The 23529-nt window shown below is 45.1% G+C and overlaps 1 protein-coding gene across 10 annotated transcripts in view; it reads right to left on the bottom strand.

Annotated features, from left to right (window-relative positions):
- Positions 1 to 23529, bottom strand: part of LOC143714402 (uncharacterized) — a 122387-nt gene that overhangs the window by 43480 nt on the left and 55378 nt on the right. For all 10 annotated transcript variants that reach the window (XM_077205519.1, XM_077205515.1, XM_077205516.1 and 7 more), the window contains 3 exons: positions 14426 to 14776; positions 8863 to 9225; positions 1 to 72 (listed from right to left, as the gene is read on the bottom strand). The exon at positions 1 to 72 is cut by the window's left edge and continues 288 nt beyond it. In XM_077205519.1, coding sequence (XP_077061634.1) covers positions 1 to 72; positions 8863 to 9225; positions 14426 to 14776 — 786 coding nt within the window. The remainder of the gene's footprint in view (positions 73 to 8862; positions 9226 to 14425; positions 14777 to 23529) is intronic.

The following is a 23529-nucleotide window of genomic DNA, read 5'->3' as shown; positions in this document are numbered from 1 at the left end:
CATCATAACAGGGCAGAACCACTGAAGATCCCAGAGGAACAGGTGTGTGACAACAAGGTTCCACAATGAATCCTGCAAATGAAACATTTATGTGAAATCTTAAGGCAAAAAAAGTGAGGCACATTTTATAAAACAAAAATTGCATTAAAAAGGCCAAACATTTATTAAGGGTTAATAAACCGTCACATATGATTTTACATCTGAATTTACATCAGTGAGAGAACTGACCCCATCATCATCATCATCATCATCATCATCATCATCATCATCATCATCATCATCATCATCATCATCATCATCATCATCATCACCACACACAATTACATAACGTCTCCACAAGCACACACAACAGTAAAGCACACACAACAGTAAAGCACACACAACAGTAAAGCACACACAACAGTAAAGCACACACACAACAGTAAAGGACACACAACAGTAAAGCACACACAACAGTAAAGCACACACAACAGTAAAGCACACACACAACAGTAAAGCACACACAACAGTAAAGCACACACAACAGTAAAGCACACACACAACAGTAAAGCACACACACAACAGTAAAGGACACACAACAGTAAAGCACACACAACAGTAAAGCATACACAACAGTAAAGCACACACACAACAGTAAAGCACACACACAACAGTAAAGCACACACACAACAGTAAAGGACACACAACAGTAAAGCACACACAACAGTAAAGCATACACAACAGTAAAGCACACACACAACAGTAAAGCATACACAACAGTAAAGCACACACACAACAGTAAAGCATACACAACAGTAAAGCACACACACAACAGTAAAGGACACACAACAGTAAAGCACACACAACAGTAAAGCATACACAACAGTAAAGCACACACACAACAGTAAAGCACACACAACAGTAAAGCACACACACAACAGTAAAGCACACACAACAGTAAAGCACACACACAACAGTAAAGCACACACAACAGTAAAGCACACACACAACAGTAAAGGACACACAACAGTAAAGCACACACAACAGTAAAGCACACACAACAGTAAAGCACACACACAACAGTAAAGCACACACACAACAGTAAAGGACACACACAACAGTAAAGCACACACAACAGTAAAGCACACTTAAATAAACAGAATAAGTTTTAATTATTCTGATTTCTTTTGATTATTTTAATTTCTTCTATGTAATGAAATGTGCTATATAAATAAACTTGCCTTGCCTTGCCTAAAGCACACACAAAAGTAAAGCACACACACAACAGTAAAGGACACACAACAGTAAAGCACACACACAACAGTAAAGGACACACAACAGTAAAGGACACACAACAGTAAAGCACACACAACAGTAAAGCACACACAACAGTAAAGCACACACAACAGTAAAGCACACACAACAGTAAAGCACACACACAACAGTAAAGGACACACAACAGTAAAGCACACACAACAGTAAAGCACACACACAACAGTAAAGGACACACAACAGTAAAGCACACACACAACAGTAAAGGACACACAACAGTAAAGGACACACAACAGTAAAGCACACACAACAGTAAAGCACACACAACAGTAAAGCACACACACAACAGTAAAGGACACACAACAGTAAAGCACACACAACAGTAAAGCACACACAACAGTAAAGCACACACACAACAGTAAAGGACACACAACAGTAAAGCACACACAACAGTAAAGCACACACAACAGTAAAGCACACACAACAGTAAAGCACACACAACAGTAAAGCACACACACAACAGTAAAGGACACACAACAGTAAAGGACACACAACAGTAAAGCACACACAACAGTAAAGGACACACAACAGTAAAGCACACACAACAGTAAAGGACACACAACAGTAAAGCACACACAACAGTAAAGGACACACAACAGTAAAGGACACACAACAGTAAAGCACACACAACAGTAAAGCACACACACAACAGTAAAGCACACACAACAGTAAAGGACACACAACAGTAAAGGACACACAACAGTAAAGCACACACGACAGTAAAGCACACACAACAGTAAAGCACACACACAACAGTAAAGGACACACAACAGTAAAGCACACACAACAGTAAAGCACACACACAACAGTAAAGGACACACAACAGTAAAGCACACACAACAGTAAAGCACACACACAACAGTAAAGGACACACAACAGTAAAGCACACACACAACAGTAAAGGACACACAACAGTAAAGCACACACAACAGTAAAGCACACACACAACAGTAAAGCACACACAACAGTAAAGCACACACACAACAGTAAAGGACACACAACAGTAAAGCACACACACAACAGTAAAGGACACACAACAGTAAAGCACACACAACAGTAAAGCACACACACACAACAGTAAAGCACACACACACAACAGTAAAGCACACACACAACAGTAAAGCAGACACACAACAGTAAAGCACACACACAACAGTAAAGGACACACAACAGTAAAGCATACACAACAGTAAAGCACACACACAACAGTAAAGGACACACACAACAGTAAAGGACACACAACAGTAAAGCATACACAACAGTAAAGCACACACACAACAGTAAAGCACACACACAACAGTAAAGGACACACAACAGTAAAGCACACACAACAGTAAAGCACACAAAACAGTAAAGCACACACAACAGTAAAGCACACACAACAGTAAAGCACACACACAACAGTAAAGCACACACACAACAGTAAAGCACACACACAACAGTAAAGCAAACACACAACAGTAAAGCACACACAACAGTAAAGCACACACACAACAGTAAAGCACACACACAACACACACAACAGTAAAGCAGACACACAACAGTAAAGCACACACAACAGTAAAGCACACCCACAACAGTAAAGCACACACACAACAGTAAAGCACACACAACAGTAAAGCACACACACAACAGTAAAGCACACACACAACAGTAAAGCACACACACAACAGTAAAGCACACACAACAGTAAAGCACACACAACAGTAAAGCACACACAACAGTAAAGCACACACAACAGTAAAGCACACACACAACAGTAAAGCACACACAACAGTAAAGCACACACAACAGTAAAGCACACACACAACAGTAAAGCACACACAACAGTAAAGGACACACAACAGTAAAGCACACACAACAGTAAAGCACACACAACAGTAAAGGACACACCACAGTAAAGCACACACAACAGTAAAGCACACACAACAGTAAAGGACACACAACAGTAAAGCACACACAACAGTAAAGCACACACAACAGTAAAGCACACACACAACAGTAAAGCGCACACACAACAGTAAAGCACACACACAACAGTAAAGCACACACACAACAGTAAAGCACACACACAACAGTAAAGCACACACACAACAGTAAAGCACACACACAACAGTAAAGCACACACAACAGTAAAGCACACACAACAGTAAAGGACACACAACAGTAAAGCACACACAACAGTAAAGCACACACAACAGTAAAGCACACACACAACAGTAAAGGACACACAACAGTAAACGACACACAACAGTAAAGCATACACAACAGTAAAGCACACACACAACAGTAAAGCACACACAACAGTAAAGCACACACACAACAGTAAAGGACACACAACAGTAAAGCACACACAACAGTAAAGCACACACACAACAGTAAAGCACACACAACAGTAAAGCACACACACAACAGTAAAGCACACACACAACAGTAAAGGACACACAACAGTAAAGCACACACAACAGTAAAGCACACACACAACAGTAAAGCACACACACAACAGTAAAGCACACACAACAGTAAAGGACACACAACAGTAAAGCACACACACAACAGTAAAGCACACACACAACAGTAAAGCACACACACAACAGTAAAGCACACACAACAGTAAAGCACACACACAACAGTAAAGCACACACAACAGTAAACGACACACAACAGTAAAGCATACACAACAGTAAAGCATACACAACAGTAAAGGACACACAACAGTAAAGCACACACACAACAGTAAAGCACACACAACAGTAAAGCACACACACAACAGTAAAGCACACACAACAGTAAAGGGCACACAACAGTAAAGGACACACAACAGTAAAGCACACACAACAGTAAAGGACACACAACAGTAAAGCACACACACAACAGTAAAGCACACACAACAGTAAAGCACACACAACAGTAAAGCACACACACAACAGTAAGGCACACACACAACAGTAAAGCACACACACAACAGTAAAGCACACACAACAGTAAAGGACACACAACAGTAAAGCACACACAACAGTAAAGCACACACAACAGTAAAGCACACACACAACAGTAAAGCACACACAACAGTAAAGCACACACACAACAGTAAAGCACACACACAACAGTAAAGCACACACAACAGTAAAGGACACACAACAGTAAAGCACACACAACAGTAAAGCACACACAACAGTAAAGCACACACACAACAGTAAAGCACACACAACAGTAAAGCACACACACAACAGTAAAGCACACACACAACAGTAAAGCACACACACAACAGTAAAGCACACACAACAGTAAAGGACACACAACAGTAAAGGACACACAACAGTAAAGGACACACAACAGTAAAGCACACACACAACAGTAAAGCACACACACAACAGTAAAGCACACACACAACAGTAAAGCACACACACAACAGTAAAGCACACACAACAGTAAAGCACACACACAACAGTAAAGCACACACAACAGTAAACGACACACAACAGTAAAGCATACACAACAGTAAAGCATACACAACAGTAAAGGACACACAACAGTAAAGCACACACACAACAGTAAATCACACACAACAGTAAAGCACACACACAACAGTAAAGCACACACAACAGTAAAGGACACACAACAGTAAAGGACACACAACAGTAAAGCACACACAACAGTAAAGGACACACAACAGTAAAGCACACACACAACAGTAAAGCACACACAACAGTAAAGCACACACAACAGTAAAGCACACACACAACAGTAAAGCACACACACAACAGTAAAGCACACACACAACAGTAAAGCACACACAACAGTAAAGGACACAAAACAGTAAAGCACACACAACAGTAAAGCACACACAACAGTAAAGCACACACACAACAGTAAAGCGCACACAACAGTAAAGCACACACACAACAGTAAAGCACACACACAACAGTAAAGCACACACAACAGTAAAGCACACACACAACAGTAAAGCACACACACAACAGTAAAGCACACACACAACAGTAAAGCACACACACAACAGTAAAGCACACACAACAGTAAAGCACACACACAACAGTAAAGCACACACACAACAGTAAAGCACACACACAACAGTAAAGCACACACAACAGTAAAGCACACACAACAGTAAAGCACACACAACAGTAAAGGACACACTACAGTAAAGCACACACAACAGTAAAGCACACACAACAGTAAAGCACACACACAACAGTAAAGCACACACACAACAGTAAAGCACACACAACAGTAAAGCACACACAACAGTAAAGCACACACACAACAGTAAAGCACACACACAACAGTAAAGCACACACAACAGTAAATGACACACAACAGTAAAGGACACACAACAGTAAAGCACACACAACAGTAAAGGACACACAACAGTAAAGGACACACAACAGTAAAGGACACACAACAGTAAAGGACACACAACAGTAAAGCACACACACAACAGTAAAGCACACACAACAGTAAAGCACACACAACACACAACAGTAAAGGACACACAACAGTAAAGCACACACAACAGTAAAGGACACACAACAGTAAAGGACACACAACAGTAAAGCACACACAACAGTAAAGGACACACAACAGTAAAGCACACACACAACAGTAAAGCACACACACAACAGTAAAGCACACACACAACATTAAAGCACACACACAACAGTAAAGCACACACAACAGTAAAGCACACACACAACAGTAAAGCACACACAACAGTAAAGGACACACAACAGTAAAGCATACACAACAGTAAAGGACACACAACAGTAAAGCACACACAAAACAGTAAAGCACACACAACAGTAAAGGACACACAACAGTAAAGGACACACAACAGTAAAGCACACACAACAGTAAAGGACACACAACAGTAAAGGACACACAACAGTAAAGCACACACAACAGTAAAGGACACACAACAGTAAAGCACACACACAACAGTAAAGCACACACACAACAGTAAAGCACACACAACAGTAAAGCACACACAACAGTAAAGCACACACACAACAGTAAAGGACACACAACAGTAAAGGACACACAACAGTAAAACACACACAACAGTAAAGCACACACACACAACAGTAAAGCACACACACAACAGTAAAGCACACACAACAGTAAAGCACACACACACAACAGTAAAGCACACACACAACAGTAAAGCACACACAACAGTAAAGGACACACAACAGTAAAGCACACACACAACAGTAAAGCACACACAACAGTAAAGCACACACAACAGTAAAGGACACACAACAGTAAAGCACACACACAACAGTAAAGCACACACAACAGTAAAGCACACACAACAGTAAAGGACACACAACAGTAAAGGACACACAACAGTAAAGCACACACAACAGTAAAGGACACACAACAGTAAAGCACACACGACAGTAAAGCACACACAACAGTAAAGCACACACAACAGTAAAGCACACACAACAGTAAAGCACACACAACAGTAAAGGACACACAGGTGTTTTATAATCAACCCGTCTGAGAAAATCACCATCAAGCGCTGATGAAGAAGAAATTATCTCTGGATTCGGTTCATGTAAAGTTTGTTATTTAATCAAATCTTTGAAAGATAATCAGCATTTGTTCAAAGCACTTTATTAAACTAGATATCCACAGTTTAATTTGCTGTGTTTTCTGAATTATATATGTGAAATACTTATTTTCTGTTGTGATACTTTCTACTCGAGTCTCTAAACATCTTCTGATTTTCTGTGTTCTGTGTCGAATCATTCATGAAGAAGCTAAAGCAACATGTAAAGGCAGTGTATCAGTGTATAATAGAGGAATCATGAGTTCAGAGTTTCTGCTGAGAAGAGATGTGTTTCTCAGGTCAAAACCAACATAATTCATTACACTAACTGGGATTGTTTTATATTATCTGCTAATAGCTTTTATAATCATTTCATTTCTTGATTTCTTGTCTGTAATTGAGTGGGAATTTACTTTCCAAAGACATTCACATGTACAAACCCAGAACCAGCTGATAAAGCATATAAATACATGCTCAGATATAAATGCTGCTCATTCAAAATTAATACACTAAAAAAAATATGTTGGCTATAATTAACTTTTTATGTCAACAGTTCCCACATAACTGGGTTACGTTAAACAAACATAATTTGTTCACATGTAACTTCAACATCATGGAATTAAGTAATTTTAAGCGACCCAATTAAACTCTGAGCTGAGTGTTAAATGAACACTGAAGCAGTGGTAAAGTTAATGAGATAATTAAGTGAATAATTGAGTGATGATTGAGCATTATTGAAGACACCTGATGTTAACAAGCAGAATCACTGAAGGAGAAAACCAGAATGTTCAGGTCACTATTATGGAGATCAGTGTGTGTTTTAGTTGGACTCTTGATCCTCACATCGTTAACTTTAGATTATGTTCGGCTGCTGTACATGAGTTGTAACAGTTATAACAGTGTTGGTTGTGTTTTGGGTGGTGGTGGCGCAGTGGATAAGACACATGCCTTTGGTGTGAGAGACCCGGGTTTGAATCCACTGTGAGACACCAATGTGTACCTGAGCAAGACACTTAACCCCTAGTTGCTCCAGAGGCGTGCGACCTCTGAAATATATAGCAATTGTAAGTCGCTTTGGATAAAAGCGTCAGCTAAATGAATAAATGTAAATGTAAAAATGTTTTAACATAACCATTATATCACAATCATTTGACCTGAATCACTGAACTCATTTAGAACCCAATTTCTGAGTTAAGTTTACCTTATGGATTATAGCAGCACTGCCATTGTAGACCATTCCATTGTTAGCCTTTTCAATGAATTCAAAATGATCAAATAAAAAAAATAAAAAAATAAACTTCAAAACAAAATATTTTATGTCGGCACACACAGACATGAAGAATCAGCCTGTGAATCTCAACAATGGTGACAATTATAAAGCATGTTGCAGTGCATTCTGGGTGCCACCAATCAAAACTCATTCATGGCTCCCATCATGCATTGCTGCATGAATAAATAATGAGCTTATGTTCCGAGGTGATCTGTTTGTCACCATTGTTGAGATTCATACGCTAATTCTTGATGTCTGTGTGTGCCTATATTATGCTCTAAATGACAGTGCTGTTATAATCAGAAATTGGCCTATATATGAGTTCAGTGACTCAGGTCAAATAATTGTGAAATAATGATTATGTTAAAACATAACCAACACCATCAGATCTCCTTTTCTATTTCTTAATTCCATTATGTTGAAGTTACATGAACAAATTATGTTTGTTTAACGTAACCCAGTTATGTGGAACCTGTTGACATAAAAAAGTGAATTAAAGCCAACATATCATTTTTTTGAGTGTACGTTTATGTATAATTAATAATATATGATAAGCCCAGACAAATATATTTATCATTTAAATGTATCAAACTAATTTTATTAAAAATCTGGAAATGCTATTTTTATTGTAACTATATTGCTTAATCAAAGTTATATATTGATCATGGCTACAACCGCACAGTTTCTTTCTTTTTTTTTCACTTACTCTGTACTTTCAACTCTGTATTGGTTGAAAACACACACTGCTCGTCCGTGTACACTTTACATCTGTATACTCCTTCATCTTCAGCTCTCAGCTTTTTCAGGCAGAGGGAGAAGTTTCCATCTTTAATCTTCTTATCTGAGAAATGAGCTCTTTTGTGAAAGTCCTTGTGCTGTTTCTCTGCTCGACTCGCTCCGTCTTCATACAGATGAACTAAAGTATCTGAATCTGTTTCTGTTTCTGAATCTGTTCTTCTTGTTCTTCTCCATTCCACCTTCAGACTTTTCTGTAACAAGCTTTTGTCAACCTGACAGGGCAAATCCACTGAAGATCCCAGAGGAATGAATTTACCAGACATAACAAACTCTATAAAGGAATAGAAACATGTGTTAATGTGCAAAAACTATTAGTACAAAAGAAAGAAAAACTTTAGTACAAAATTTAGTACAAAATTCAAAACACACCACACTTGAATAACAGCTAGTCCATCATTCACAACTTGCTATTAATGAAATAATTTGGTTTAATATCCAAAATACAACAAAAAATTATGTGTTCCCTTTCGTTGTCACTCCGAGTTACGTCGGATGACGACGAATGGGGTTTCGCTTAGAACACCTATCGACTTTGAGTATTACAAAACGAGCCAATGGCAAAGAAATGCCATGGGTCTGCGGAATTTGCATAGCGTATCTCCGCCCCACCTCGTGGGTATAAAAGGAGGACGCCGGCAACATGCAGATATGTTTTCGCTTCGGAGCCAAGAGTATCTCTTCACTCCACAGCCATTTCTGACTTCACTCTACGAGACGAGCCAATCTCCGGCGTTGGTGTGACGGCGATTGCAGCGAATTCACATTGCCTGCTGATCTGTGCAGTGATCTGCCAGTGAGTGTGTTTTTCCCTGCTCGCTTCAACATCGCGGAGTTTTCTCTCCTCTCACAAAAAGAGCTCGCACGCGGCACGTCTTTTTAAAGACGGCTCGCCCGTGCATTTCAAAAAAAAAAAAAAAATGAATGGTTGCGGCAGCTTGGTATCGGACTCTGATGGGCACGAGCGTTGTCTAGTATGTTTGGGCTTGTTCATACTAGAGCAGCGCTCGTGGATGACTCATGTTCTCTCTGTGGGAACATGACATCGCGTCATTAAGGTCGAGACTCGGTGAACTCGCAAGAGTGAGAGTCCCCTCATCCACCCCCCGTTCTTCGGCTGGTGGCCAGGGTGATCTGAGGGTGTTGGTCTGGAACAAGACATGTTGGTCATTTGAAGCTACAGGGGAAGATACTATGTTTGTAGCAGCTTCACAAGGTGGGATTGATTCTCTGGAAGTGACGACTCGTCACAGCCGCCACCTTCTGGTGTGCATAAGGCTGTGCCTGAGTCTGATCCGGGGATGATGGCCATGCTTTCCTGGGACGATTGGTTTTGGGTAAGGTCGCCGACCCTCGTCCACGGCAAACCCCAATACCTTCCCTCCCGGACGTGCATGATGAGATCTCGAAGTCATAGAAGACCCCCTGGTCATCTCGGACCGCTCGCTGATCTCATCAGCCTTTCCTACCCTCGATGGGGCCGCTGCCATGGGTACACTGGGGTCCCCCCGGCTGAACGCTCTGTTGTGATGCTATGTGTCCTCAGAGTGCTTCTTCTCGGCGCAATCCTAAGCACCCGTCCGTGGCCTGTAGGTTTCGTCTACACTTGTGGCGAGATCCTATAGTGCCACGGGACTGGCAGCCGCCTCCCTGCAGACCATGGTCATTCTGCTGGTCTACCTGACCCAGATGCTCATGGACCTGCACGAGGGCGGGACTGACCCAGGGCTCTTACTGAGCTGCGCGCCGCCACTGACCTTGCTCTCCGAGCGACGGAAGTGGCCGTACGCTCCCTGGGTCAGGTGATGCCCACCATTCTGTGGCTGAACCTGTCTGATGTGCTGAATGTCACGCGGCCCCGTCCGTCCGACATTCCCATATCTCAGGTCGGCCTCTTCGGCGGTGCGGTTGAGGGCTTTGCCCAACAGCCCTCAACCGCCCATGTGCAGACTGACGTTGATTCTGTCCCGACGGCCCCGCCGTCCGCTCAGATCCCTCGGTCTGCCCACCGCCGAAGGCGCCCTTCCGCGGTTCCCACCCCGCCCTTAACCCGGGCCGGCTCTGGAAGCCGCGGGCGGACGCCATAGCCCTCTCTAGCCCCGCCCCCCGCTTCATGCCAGGTTAAGCGGCGCTCTTGAGACGGGCTCCTCAGAGATGGGACTCAGTTCTCTCCAGGAGTTGGTAGCAGGACCACTCCTTTCCCCGGTGGAGGGCCGGGGGAGAGTCTTTTGTTCTCCCGAGAAAGAACCGATACACCCATCACTGAGCACACAGAGCCGGATGACAGTGCGCGACGCCCCCGGGCCTCGCCGCTCTCATCCCCCTCTGTCACAGAGTTCTAGGACCGCAGTGTGCGCCGCCCCCGGGCCCAGCGCCTTCTGCATGTCAATTGCCTCGAGTTGCTGGCAGTACGCCTTGCCCTGCACCGCTTCCACACGTTGCTTAAGGGTCAACACGTACTAGTCCGCTCAGACAATACCGCGACAGTAGCGTACATCAGCCATCAAGGTGGCCTACGCTCCCGCCGTATGTCGCAACTCGCACGCCACCTCCTCTTATGGAGTCAGAAGCACCTGAGGTCCCTTCGTGCTATCTACATTCCAGGAGATCGGAACTTTGCAGCCGACGAGCTGTCATGGTTTCGGCCCATCTCCGGCGAATGGCGACTCCATCCCCAGTCGGTCCAGCTGATTTGGGACCAGTTCGGGGACGCACAGATAGACCTGTTTGCCTCCCACGACTCATCCCATTGCGCCCTGTATTACTCCCTGTCCGAGGGCTCCCTCGGCACGGATGCACTGGCGCACAGCTGGCCGTGGGGTCTACGCAAATATGCGTTCCCCCAGTGAGCCTTCTCGCACAGACCTTGTGCAAGATCAAGGAGGACGAGGAGCAGGTCATTTTGGTTGCGCCGTACTGGCCCACCAGGACCTGGTTCTCCGAACTGATACTCCTCGCGACAGCACCTCCTTGGCCAATCCCTCTGAGGAAGGATCTCCTGCACCCTCTGGCACCCTCGACCCGATCTTTGGAGGCTCCATGTGTGGCTCCTGGACGGGACGAGGCAGGTTTGAGTACCCTGCCACCAGCGGTGGCGGCAACCATCACTTCCGCTAGAGCATCGTCCACGAGACATGTTTATGCGTTGAAGTGGAACCTCTTCGTCGACTGGTGCTCTTCTCGCCGAGAAGACCCCAGGAGATGCTCGATCAGTGTTGTACTTTCCTTCCTGCAAGATGGGCTGGAGCGAAGGCTGTCTCCCTCCACCTTGAACGCGTAGTTAGCCGCTATCGCCGCATGTCACGAAACAGTTGAAGGTAAGTCTCTGGGGAAGCACGACCTGATCATCAGGTTCCTGAGAGGAGCGAGGAGACTGAATCCTCCTCGCCCTCCTCTCGTTCCCTCTTGGGACCTCTCAGTGGTGTTAAATGCCTTGCAGAGGGCTCCCTTCGAGCCTTTGCAATCAGGTGAGCTTAAGTTCCTGTCTATGAAGACAGCGCTCCTGGTTGCATTGGCCTCCATCAAGAGGGTAGGGGACCTGCACGCATTCTCCGTTGACGAAGTGTGCCTGGAATTCGGGCCTGGTCACTCTCACGTGATCCTGAGACCCCGGCCTGGATATGTGCCCAAGGTTCCCACCACTCCCTTCCGGGACCAGGTGGTGAACCAGCAAACGCTGCCCCTGGAGGAGGCAGACCCAGCCTTGGCACTGCTCTGTCCAGTACGCGCTCTCCGTGCTTACGTAGACAGGACACAGTGTTTCAGGACCTCAGACCAGCTCTTTGTCTGTTATGGTGGGAGAGTGAAGGGAAAGGCTCTCTCAAAGCAGAGGTTCTCCCACTGGATAGTGGACGCCATTGCTTTGGCTTACCAATAGCAAGGCCGAACGTGCCCCCTTGGTTTGACAGCCCACTCCACCCGGAGCGTGGCGTCCTCTTGGGCTCTAGCGCATGGCGCCTCGCTAACAGACATCTGCAGAGCTGCAGGCTGGGCGACACCTAACACATTCGCCAGATTCTACAATCTCCGAGTGGAGCCAGTGTCCTCTCATGTACTCGCTTCAACCAGCTAGTACTGGATCCGCTCAGGTGTCTTCGCTTGCTCGCCATTCCACTCCATGGACTGGATACGTGCGATATTTTCCTCAGGTGAGCTTCTCCGAAAGCCCTGAGTTCCTCCAGCACTCCTGACGTCGGCGCCAGTGTCTATTGCCTACGCGTCGGCTAGGTGCCTCCCGTGTGCATGGTCCCTCCTCTGAGCGACCCCCACATGTGTATTTCCACTGTAAGCCTCTCTGAGCATGTGTCTTTCCCTTGGCAAGCCACCTTGCCACCCCTGGGGTTGAAATATTCCACCTGCGCCTGGACACCCCAGTGTTCTCCATATGCATCCTTCGGGTCATATGTATATTCTCTAAATCCCCCCCGTTGGGCTGGCAATATTTTGCATATTTCCTCTAAACTATGGGATATGCTCCCCAGTGTACCTTGGTATTCCTGTGCTAGATAGGAGTCCTTCGTCCGTGCCAATCTCACGACAAGGATCTGAGATTTATGCAGGGCACTGGAAGACAGCCGAGAAGGTGGCGTGATTAGACTGGTAACCCAATTTGTCGTCATCCGACGTAACTCGGAGTGACAATGAAAGGGAACGTCTCGGTTACGTATGTAACCCTCGTTCCCTGAGTAGGGAACGGAGACGTTACGTCTGCCTGCCACTTTCTGCTGAACCGCGGGGATCGCCTGAGCTCAGTCTTGGCTCCTCAGCGAAGAAACATATCTGCATGTTGCCGGCGTCCTCCTTTTATACCCACGAGGTGGGGCTGAGATACGCTATGCAAATTCCGCAGACCCATGGCATTTCTTTGCCATTGGCTCGTATTGTAATACTCGAAGTCGATAGGTGTTCTAAGCGAAACCCCATTCGTCGTCATCCGACGTAACGTCTCCGTTCCCTACTCAGGGAACGAGGGTTACATACGTAACCGAGACGTTTTCAGTTTTATAATTTTGTGAATGAATTATTTCAATAGCAAACAATCCGAGATATGTTTCAAATTGCTCTTAAATGTGCTGAATGAAAACTTTTCCAGTTTCAGATCAGAAAAACACTGTCATTACAATATACTGCAAAAGTGGAAATGTGCAATTTTTTCAGAGGGACGAAATGCATGTTTCTTAAGTATTTTGTTGAACATCCGTAAGTGCAATAATTGTGTAATTAGTAAGTGTAATTATTGCACTGTATGTGCAATAATCCCATATACTATACACAGCAATAGATTCATATCATATCACTGTAGACACCAGATGTAACATATATATGACATCTGAATATGTAATCTTGATCATATAGTTCAGCTATAGCCCTGATTATAATATACAAATAAAAATCCTGAATATATAATACTCACTACTGTATTGTTGATTAACTATTAAGAGTTGAGTTTGATTTGTTTTCATCTGTTTACTTACTCAGAACCACATTTGTCTGGGCAGAAAACACACACTCCCTCTTGCTGTGAACTGTACATGTGTATCGTCCTTCATCTCCAGCTCTCAGGTTTTTCAGACGGAGGGAGACGTTTCCATGTTTAATGTGTTCAGTAAGTAAATGAGCTCTATCTTTATAATCCTGCTGATGTTTCTCTGCTCCATCTTCATACAGATGAACTAAAGTCTCTGAGTTTCTTCTTCTTCTTCTTCTTCTTCTTCTCCATTCCACCTTCAGATCCTCAGTTAGTAAGTTTGGAGGAATATGACAGGGCAAAACCACTGATTCTCCCAGAGAGACATTGATGTTACAAGATTTTTGCACAATCAAACCTGAAAAGGAAAATACGTTTCATTTCAAATGTGAGGTAAATGTTGAGGAATAATAACCTGTATTAATCACACTATCACACAGTTTAATCACACAAATACAGGTTCATATGAGGCCAGTCAGATTATTGGAATATTTTCAGAAAGACATGAGCATAAACATGTGTAAACACTAATGGTTTCTTCACACTGAAAGTGATTGAATCCCTGGATTGTCTCAGAGTCTTTCGGCTGCTGGTAGTTTTTCTTCTGCTGTGGAATAAAACTGCATCACATGTCAGATCACTGTTGTGTTATATATAACATCTGAACTGCGTTACAACTGTCCACACACACTTCAGTAACACTTGAGAATAATGCTCTGTTATTAATAACTAACTAGGAAGTTATGCAGGACTAATGAGTAGTTCTACATTAACACTTCAACTACTGATATATCTAATATAGAAACAAGCTTAACTAATCAGTAAGTAATATCAAATTTAGGACTGAGATAGTAATAATTACTGTAAGTTATTAGCCTCAGTTATAAATATCAACTTACTATGAAAAATTATAAAGAATTATTAATTAATAATCACAACATTAATGTGTCTGAGATGTGAGATGTTATATTTTTTACTCAGAATGGTCATAAAAAGTATCACGTTGTAACGAGTCAGAAGGCTGAGGCAGATCCATTTGCAACTACTTTAATAACTCAAAGGCAGACAGAAATAAACTCAGGAATTCTTGGAGGATAACTCAAAGACACAGTCAGAAATAAACTCAGGTAGCCACTGATGAGGTTGCGCAGGCAGCAGGGTGAAATCGGACTCGAAGACGGAGGCAGGCGGCGTGCATGCAGCAAACTGGAACAGGCATAAGGTCTTGGCAGGCGGCTTGAATCAGTGTCCGGATCAGGCAGAGGGTCGAGAGGATGGCTGACGGCAATCAGAGTAGGTTAGTATAGCGAGGATCAGAAATACGGGTAATCTTGATACACGGAAACGGCTCGGACATGCACACATAGAGAGGCAATACTTCGCAATGAACACTGAGTCAATGAGGCAGATAAAGGCTGAGCAATGATTAATGCAGAACAGGTGGAGGTAGTCACAGCGCAGATGATGCATACTAATAAGAGAGTATGCAACACACTAGAACTCAGGAGAGGGCGCTCGTGGTTGAGAAATGATGGACTCAGGGAGACTGGACGCCGTAACAGAGCCCCCTCCCTGCGAGCGACTCCTGGCGCGAGGATGCTGACGACGGCGGGGTCTGCCACGAGCACGAGGTGCAGGTTTGTCAGGATGAGTACGGTGAAACTCTTGAGTGAGTGAGGGATCCAGAATGTCACCAGAGTTGACCCAAGACCGTTCCTCTGGACTGGAGCCCTCCCAGTCAACCAAATACTGCAGAAATCCCCCCCGACGTCTGGAATCCAGTAGCTGATGAACACGGTAGGCTTCCTCACCCTCCACAGTGATGGCTTGGGAGGACTGCTCAGCGGATTCTCCCCTCCTTTCCTCAGGGGGAGGTGTGGCGGGTTTGAGTAGTGAGACATGGAAAGTGGGAGATATTCGCAGATGCCTGGGCAGAGCTAAACGGAAGGATACTGGAGTTATCTGACGCAAGATCTTGTAAGGCCCCATAAATCTTGGACTGAGCTTCTTGCAAGGAAGGTTTAGACGCAAATTACGCGTGGATAACCATACCCATTGAACTGGCTGATACTCTGGGTTGGGACGGCGGTGACGATCAGCCTGCCTCTTACCACGGTTGACAGCCCGCTGAAGGTGTGTATGAGCCAGATTCCAGGTCTCCTCGCTCCGATTTAGCCAGTCATTAACTGCGGGAACGTTCGTGGGCTCACCTGACCAGGGAAACAGGGGTGGTTGAAATCCGAGAACACACTGGAACGGAGTCAAGCCCGTGGAGTGTTTCTGAATGGAGTTTTGTGCATATTCTGCCCACATCAGATACCGGCTCCAGTCCTTCTGATGGAGTTGGCAGTAGGACCGGAGGAAACGGGAGATCTCCTGGTTGAGTCGTTCTACCTGACCGTTGGCCTGAGGATGGTAGCCGGAGGTAAGACTCACGTTAACTTGGAGCATTTGGAAGAAGGCAGACCAGACTCGGGAAGTGAATTGAGGACCCCTGTCCGAGACGATGTCTTCAGGCAGACCATAAAACCGGAATACTAGATTACAGAGGTGTTCAGCTGTTTGCAGGGCTGTAGGAAGCTTACTGAGGGGTATGAGGCGGCAGGCCTTGGAGAAGCGGTCGATTACAGTGAGGATAGTGGTGTGTCCATCAGATGGTGGCAGATCCGTAATAAAATCGATAGCAATATGAGACCAGGGTCGTTGAGGTATGGGCAGTGGTTGAAGTAAACCGGCAGGCATGAGATGGGAAGCTTTCTGGGTATTACAGGTTAGGCATTGGTGAACGAACCGACTGGCATCCTGGGACAAGGTGGACCACCAGAAGCGATTCTGAAGGAGATGGATGGTGGAGGTGATACCCGGGTGTCCGGAACTGGGCAGGGCATGAACATGCTTAAGCACTTCTTCTCGGAGAGCTTCGGGAACATAGAGCCTCCCCGGGGGGCATTCTGGAGGAGTCTCGGAGTCAGCATTGGCCAGTTCGAGTTCGGTCTCGATGTCCCACCGTATGGGACTGATGATCAGATCAGGATTGAGTATGGTCTCTGGAGTCTGGATGGTTACCTCAGAATCAAACTGACGAGACAAGGAATCCGCCTTGACGTTCCTCGAGCCCGGACGATAGGTGACAGTGAACTGGAAGCGAGAAAAGAACAGAGACCACCTGGCCTGACGGGGATTCAGCAGTTTAGCCGAGCGCAGGTACTCCAAGTTCTTGTGATCAGTCAGAACGATGAAAGGGTATGTGGAGCCCTCCAGCCAGTGCCTCCACTCTTCAAAGGCTGCCTTCATAGCCAGCAACTCACGATCACCCACATCGTAATTCCTCTCCGCAGGACTGAGCTTCCTGGAATAATAGGCGCAGGGGTACAGTTTGGGAGGCGATCCTTGACGCTGAGACAGCACTGCACCCAGGCCGGTACTCGAGGCGTCCACTTCAACCACAAAAGGTGACTCTGGATCAGGATGATGCAGGATGCGGGCTGAGGTAAAAGCCTGTTTGAGACAGTTAAAGGCCCGGGCAGCCTCTTCACTCCAAGGCAGACGAGAAGTACCCTTGCGAACCAGCGCGGTAAGGGGTGCCGCCACCGTGCTGAACCCTCTGATAAAGCGGCGATAAAAGTTTGCGAACCCTAGGAAGCGCTGCAGCTCCTTCAGAGTAGTGGGCTGGGACCACTCCACCACTGCCCTTACTTTGCCATCATCCATAGCCACACCCTCCGGACTGATGATGTAGCCCAAGAACGAGGTAGAGGTTTGGTGGAAGTCACACTTCTCCATTTTCGCATAGAGCTGATACTGGATGAGCCTCTGTAGCACAGCACGAACGTGTTGGACATGAGCTTCTAGGGAGTCAGAGTAGACCAGAATGTCGTCAATATAGACGATGACGTGGCGTTGGAGCATGTCTCGGAACACGTCATTAATGAAAGATTGGAATACAGCTGGACTGTTGGAAAGCCCGAACGGCATAACCAAGTATTCATAGTGCCCGGTACACGTAGAAAAGGCCGTCTTCCACTCATCCCCTTCGCGGATACGAACCAGGTTGTATGCACTTCGCAGGTCCAGCTTGGTATAGTATCTTGCTTTACGGAGCAGCTCCAGTGCAGCCGGAACCAAAGGCAGAGGATAGCGAAATTTGACGGTGCAATCGTTGAGCGCTCTGTAATCAATACATGGTCGGAGTCCTCCATCCTTCTTCTGAACGAAGAAAAATCCGGCTGAGGCGGGAGAAGTGGATGGTCGAATGAAACCCTTGGCGAGCTCCTCCTCAATGTATTTCTGCATGGCTTCAGTCTCGGGCTGAGACAGAGGGAAGATGCGCCCCTTAGGCGGTGTGGCGTCAGGCAAGAAGTCAATGGCGCAGTCGTAGGAGCGGTGAGGCGGCAGCTTAGTGGCCTTAGACTTACTGAAGGCTTCCGCCAGGTCGTGGAACACAGCGGGGAGGCGATTCAGCGCGGTGTCACCGGGGATCTCTCGGATGCTCCTCACTGGAAGTGGCTGAATGGAGGACAGGCAGTTGGAGAAGCAGCTTTTTCCCCAGCTGATGATCTGGCCGGAGGTCCATTGCAGCAGTGGATCATGCTTACGGAGCCAGGGCAACCCCAAAATCACGGGTGTGTGAGGGGCTTGAAGGATGTAGAATTGAATCAATTCGCTATGTAGCAGCCCGGTGCGCATACGCAACTCTTGAGACAGGTGAGTGACGTGACCGGTGCCCAGCGGTCTACCGTCAACAGCCTCGACAGAAAGGGGAGAAATGCATGGAATTAGAGTAATCCTATGTAGGTTAGCAAATTCTTGTGACATGAAGTTCCCAGCAGCGCCAGAATCCAACAATGCCGATGCTGAAACGGATTTACCATTGACAGTTAATTCTATGGGCACTACAACACATGACTTAGGATTTAAACAGTCAAGGGTTAGACTCACCGCAGCACTCTCTCTGTTGGCAGACCGACGTGGACAGTTTTGACGAACGTGACCTTCCCCTCCACAGTACAAGCATAGTCTCTGTGATCGGCGACGTTCTCTTTCCTCATCTGAAATATGAAACGAGTTGATTTGCATGGGTTCACCTGAATCAGAAGGCATGGAACCGTGGTACCGTGGCGCAGGAAAACTGCGAGAGGAGGTAGAGGGGCGCATGCCAGCGCGGCGTGAGCGCATCAGGTTATCAATCTGAATGGCGAGTTGAGCATATTGGTTGAAATCCCTTCCTTCATCGCGGCAAGCCAGCTCTGCCTGTAACACGTGACTCAGACCACGCCGGAAAATCACTTTGAGGGAATCATCAGTCCAGTTAGTTTGCGCGGCAAAAGTGCGAAATTCTAGTGCATACTCAGCTGCAGAATTACGTCCTTGCGTGAGTTCCAGTAGCAAATCCTCCGCTCCCTTCCCCTCTTTGGAATGTTCGAAGACGGCCCGGAATTCCTGAAGAAACGCGTCGTACGAGCGGAATGCAGTGCCATCCGTTCTCCAAACGGCCGTCATCCAATCCAGTGCGCGGCCGGTCAGCAGGGAGGAGACGAAATGGATCTTGCTGGCGTCCGTTGGGTGTTGAGAAGGCTGTTGGCTCAGAAACAGAGAACATTGAAGGATGAATCCCTTGCATTTACCTGGATTACCGTCAAACTTTTCCGGTAACGCGAGTCGAGGGCTCGCGGTGGTCTGTAGTGGAGACATCGGCGCCGGCGACGGAGAGACAGAATCAGAAGAAGCGCCCGAGGAAGAGGTACGTAGAGCTTGTACAGCCTTTACCAGTTCCTCCGTCACAGCTGTAAGACGTGTAAGCTGATGGTGATGGGAAGCCAGTTGCGAGGCTTGTGAGTTGAACGCTGCGGCTAATGCGGTCATAGTTGCTGGATCCTCGTGTGGCGAAGTATTCTGTAACGAGTCAGAAGGCTGAGGCAGATCCATTTGCAACTACTTTAATAACTCAAAGGCAGACAGAAATAAACTCAGGAATTCTTGGAGGATAACTCAAAGACACAGTCAGAAATAAACTCAGGTAGCCACTGATGAGGTTGCGCAGGCAGCAGGGTGAAATCAGGCTGGAAGACGGAGGCAGGCGGCGTGCATGCAGCAAACTGGAACAGGCATAAGGTCTTGGCAGGCGGCTTGAATCAGTGTCCGGATCAGGCAGAGGGTCGAGAGGATGGCTGCAGGCAATCAGAGTAGGTTAGTATAGCGAGGATCAGAAATACGGGTAATCTTGATACACGGAAACGGCTCGGACATGCACACATAGAGAGGCAATACTTCGCAATGAACACTGAGTCAATGAGGCAGATAAAGGCTGAGCAATGATTAATGCAGAACAGGTGGAGGTAGTCACAGCGCAGATGATGCATACTAATAAGAGAGTATGCAACACACTAGAACTCAGGAGAGGGCGCTCGTGGTTGAGAAATGATGGACTCAGGGAGACTGGACGCCGTAACACACGTATTACTCAAGTGTTAACTCGTCACTATGCAGGACCATTATTTTAAAGTGAAAAGAAAATGCTTTGAATCTAGTGACAATGATGAATCAGATCAAACGCTGATTTATGCTCTCAGAACCACAAAAACACACTTCACAAAAATACTCAATATTCAAAAAATAGAGTCATCTTTTCTCCTATTACCGTGCACATTACTGATGAGTAATCTGTCTTTGCTATAGTTTTCCTGAGTTTAGATACTAGTACTTTAGGATGCTCCAAATTTGATGACAATACATTCACAGCTTCAGAAATGTTTTATAACTTATGTCTTATCTCATCTTTGTGTTGTATATGTCAAAATATTACTAATAAATGATAACTCAGATGAATTATTCGCTGTGCATGCACGTGCGGTTTGTGTTTGGAGCTCCGTCGAATTGATTCATAAATCGTTGATGTTCTTCTTTACCACTCAGTTATAAACAAGCACTTTCTATTTTTACAGCATGTGAACTTATCTTCGATACTATTCCTTATAAAAAACAATCGGATTGCTTTGATATCGCTACTTAGATCCAACTTTCCGAATCTCCGCTACTAGCCTTTAGCCCGCTAGCATTGCACGCGTGGCCTCTCGCCTATCGATCGTCTCATTTACACACTTTTCATTGAAAGGATACGGGTTATATCCAGGATTTCAGTCCTAAATTAGTAGTGATATTGGTAGTATCACTACTAATTTGGCTGATTCTGATTTGGCTGATGGCTGATTCTGATCGATTGCTGATCCTGATCGATTGCTCCTGTCTGCCTAGCTGCCTATTGTGTTTTGTTTGCTTCGAGGCTGTAAGCTCCGTCTAAGCCTCGTATTAGCTTTGTATTTCTTTCTGTTTTGAACCATCATTTACTACCATTTATAGTTGTTTATACTACTAAATACAGCTTAGACAACATCTCAGATTAACCTGACATCGCTAGCTTCCGTTATTGTTAGCACAACACGCTAGTAACTCGCTAGCCTGTTAACGCGCCACCCGTGCGCTCAGTTATTTATTTATTTTTCTCTCGCGCGCCCGTGCCTTTGAGTTCATAAAAAGCCCAGGTGAGTAAGAATCAGTCAACAAATACGGTGAGTAATGTCTTGTCCTGTTATTGTCACCTGCACTTCATGTTACATGTTTAGCATAGCCTTCCTCGTCGGCAATATAGGGTTTATATGTGATAAATGCAAGGAGACAGTCAGGCTGACGGAGAAGATTTCAGAATTAGAAACACGCATCCAAACTTTAATTGAGGATAGTAAGTGTGCTAGAGCTTTAGATACTATTTTGGATGCGCCTAGCATAGTGAACTCTTTACATGATTCGGTTCCGGCTGAATTATTGCCTGTGCAGCAAGGCCAATGGGTGACGGTGAGGGATCGCTCTAGTCGCGGATCAAAAAACCACTCTTCCGTTCCGATTACCACAACAAATCGATTTGCCCCGCTCAGTGAAACACCCACTGAGAATTCTGTTGATTGTGCCCTGGTAATTGGCGATTCTATTACACGGAACGTGAAAATAGGGACACCAGCCAACATAGTCACATGTTTGCCGGGAGCCAGAGTGCCTGATATCAAAGCAAATTTAAAAGTGCTGGCTAATGCTAATCGTAAATTCTCTAAGATTGTTATTCACGTCGGCACTAATGATGTTCGACTTCGCCAGAAAATTAAAGAGGTGTTTGAACTCGCAAGTACGATTTCAGGCACTGTAATTTGCTCTGGCCCCCTTCCTGTTCGAAGGAGTGATGAGATAGTAAGCAGATTGTCATCACTCAATGGCTGGCTGTCTAAGTGGTGTCCGCAAAATAATATAGAATTCATAGACAATTGGAAAAGTTTTTGGGGCAAACCTGACCTGTTGAAAAGAGATGGTATTCTTCCCTCCTGGGATGGTGCTGCTCTTCTCTCTAGTAATTTGGCTCATAGTCTTAGAGACAAAACATGACAATCCGGGGCTCAGGTCAGGAAGCAGACAAACTGGCTAAACCGACCTTCTGCTAGCGGCCTCGTGTCACCAAGGTCAGATAAATCCCATCACATAGAGCCTCTTTCACCTAGATATCATCATATAGAGACTGTGTCTGTTCCCCGAATTTGGAAATCCAAAAAACTTCCAAACCGATCTAAGGTTAAAAATTTAATTGATATTCAACAAATAAAAAATAGATATAATACAGATGAGCAAACGATAAAGCTTGGGTTGCTGAATATTCGATCCCTTACTTCAAAAGCGCTCATAGTTAATGAAATGATTTCAGATTATAAACTAGATGTGCTGTGTATGACAGAAACCTGGCTAAAACCAGACGATTACATTACTTTAAATGAGTCCACCCCGCAAGATTACTGTTATAAACATGAACCTCGCCTGAAAGGCAAAGGGGGAGGTGTTGCTGTAATTTATAGTAATATTTTCAAAAGCACTAAAAAATCTAGTTTTAAATATACTTCTTTTGAAGTGTTGGTGCTTAATGTAAAAATATATAATGTAAATGATAAATCAAGTTTGAGAATTCTGCTGGCAACTGTATACAGGCCACCAGGGCACCAAAAAGATTTTATCAAAGAATTTGCTGACTTTCTATCAGAATTAGTATTGACTGCAGATAAAGTCCTAATTGTTGGTGAT

Source organism: Siphateles boraxobius, unplaced genomic scaffold, assembly GCF_051911475.1.
Source record: "Siphateles boraxobius isolate OS27281-9 unplaced genomic scaffold, OSU_SipBor_1 54, whole genome shotgun sequence".
In the NCBI taxonomy this organism is placed as follows: Eukaryota; Metazoa; Chordata; class Actinopteri; order Cypriniformes; family Leuciscidae; genus Siphateles; species Siphateles boraxobius.
Note: the sequence above shows the minus strand (reverse complement) of the source record. Positions and strands in the feature narration are given on the sequence as shown.